This window comes from Penaeus monodon, chromosome 15 (genome assembly GCF_015228065.2).
Source record: "Penaeus monodon isolate SGIC_2016 chromosome 15, NSTDA_Pmon_1, whole genome shotgun sequence".
NCBI lineage: Eukaryota > Metazoa > Arthropoda > Malacostraca > Decapoda > Penaeidae > Penaeus > Penaeus monodon.
In genome coordinates, this window is record NC_051400.1 from 14,519,545 (window position 1) to 14,520,129 (window position 585).

The window sequence follows — 585 nt, forward strand, 5'->3', positions numbered from 1 at the left end:
TTAAATCCCGCTGTAGTCAGCAGTGTCACGAGTACATACCCAGTATCCATGCCCCGGGCACAAACGCATTCTCGTGCCAGGCTACACTGTATCCGCGTTGGACAAGTGGTATGATGAGGTTTTTTCGCACCATCTCACGGTCTTTTGAGGAATGGACGACGAAAACCGAGTACATGCGCTGGAAAGAAATCAAGCAAGAATCATAAAGGAATCTCGTTTACTGTAGGTACACAATAACTGATCAATAACTGTTGCTGACACAGCAGCACCGTTATGGTTCGATCAGCAAGAGGGAAAAATTACAGATAGCAAGTAGCCATCATTATTAGTTACAATTATTTTTTCTAAACTTAACCTCCTGTTTTAATTATATTTCCTGTCCGTTTTCAGCATCCTGTTCTTTCCTCCCCCTGCTTCTTCCTAATCTCCGGACACTTTAGGATGCAGCCCACATCAGCTTCCACGAGAATGCTGCTCCTTCTAAGTGAAATCATTATAAATCTGAATTGTATGTGAACATAATAATCGCTCTACACATGCGGCTAACAAGTGCAATACTCATTACTTGTAGACGGTTTATAGCAG

General features: G+C 42.4%; 1 protein-coding gene across 1 annotated transcript in view; it reads right to left on the reverse strand.

The window, feature by feature from the left end:
- The window catches only part of LOC119581763, a gene marked incomplete at its 3' end in the record, with an annotated part of 38,490 nt that overhangs the window by 4,178 nt on the left and 33,727 nt on the right, over nucleotides 1–585 (reverse strand). The window contains 1 exon segment of the mRNA XM_037929897.1: nucleotides 40–178. Coding sequence (XP_037785825.1) covers nucleotides 40–178 — 139 coding nt within the window.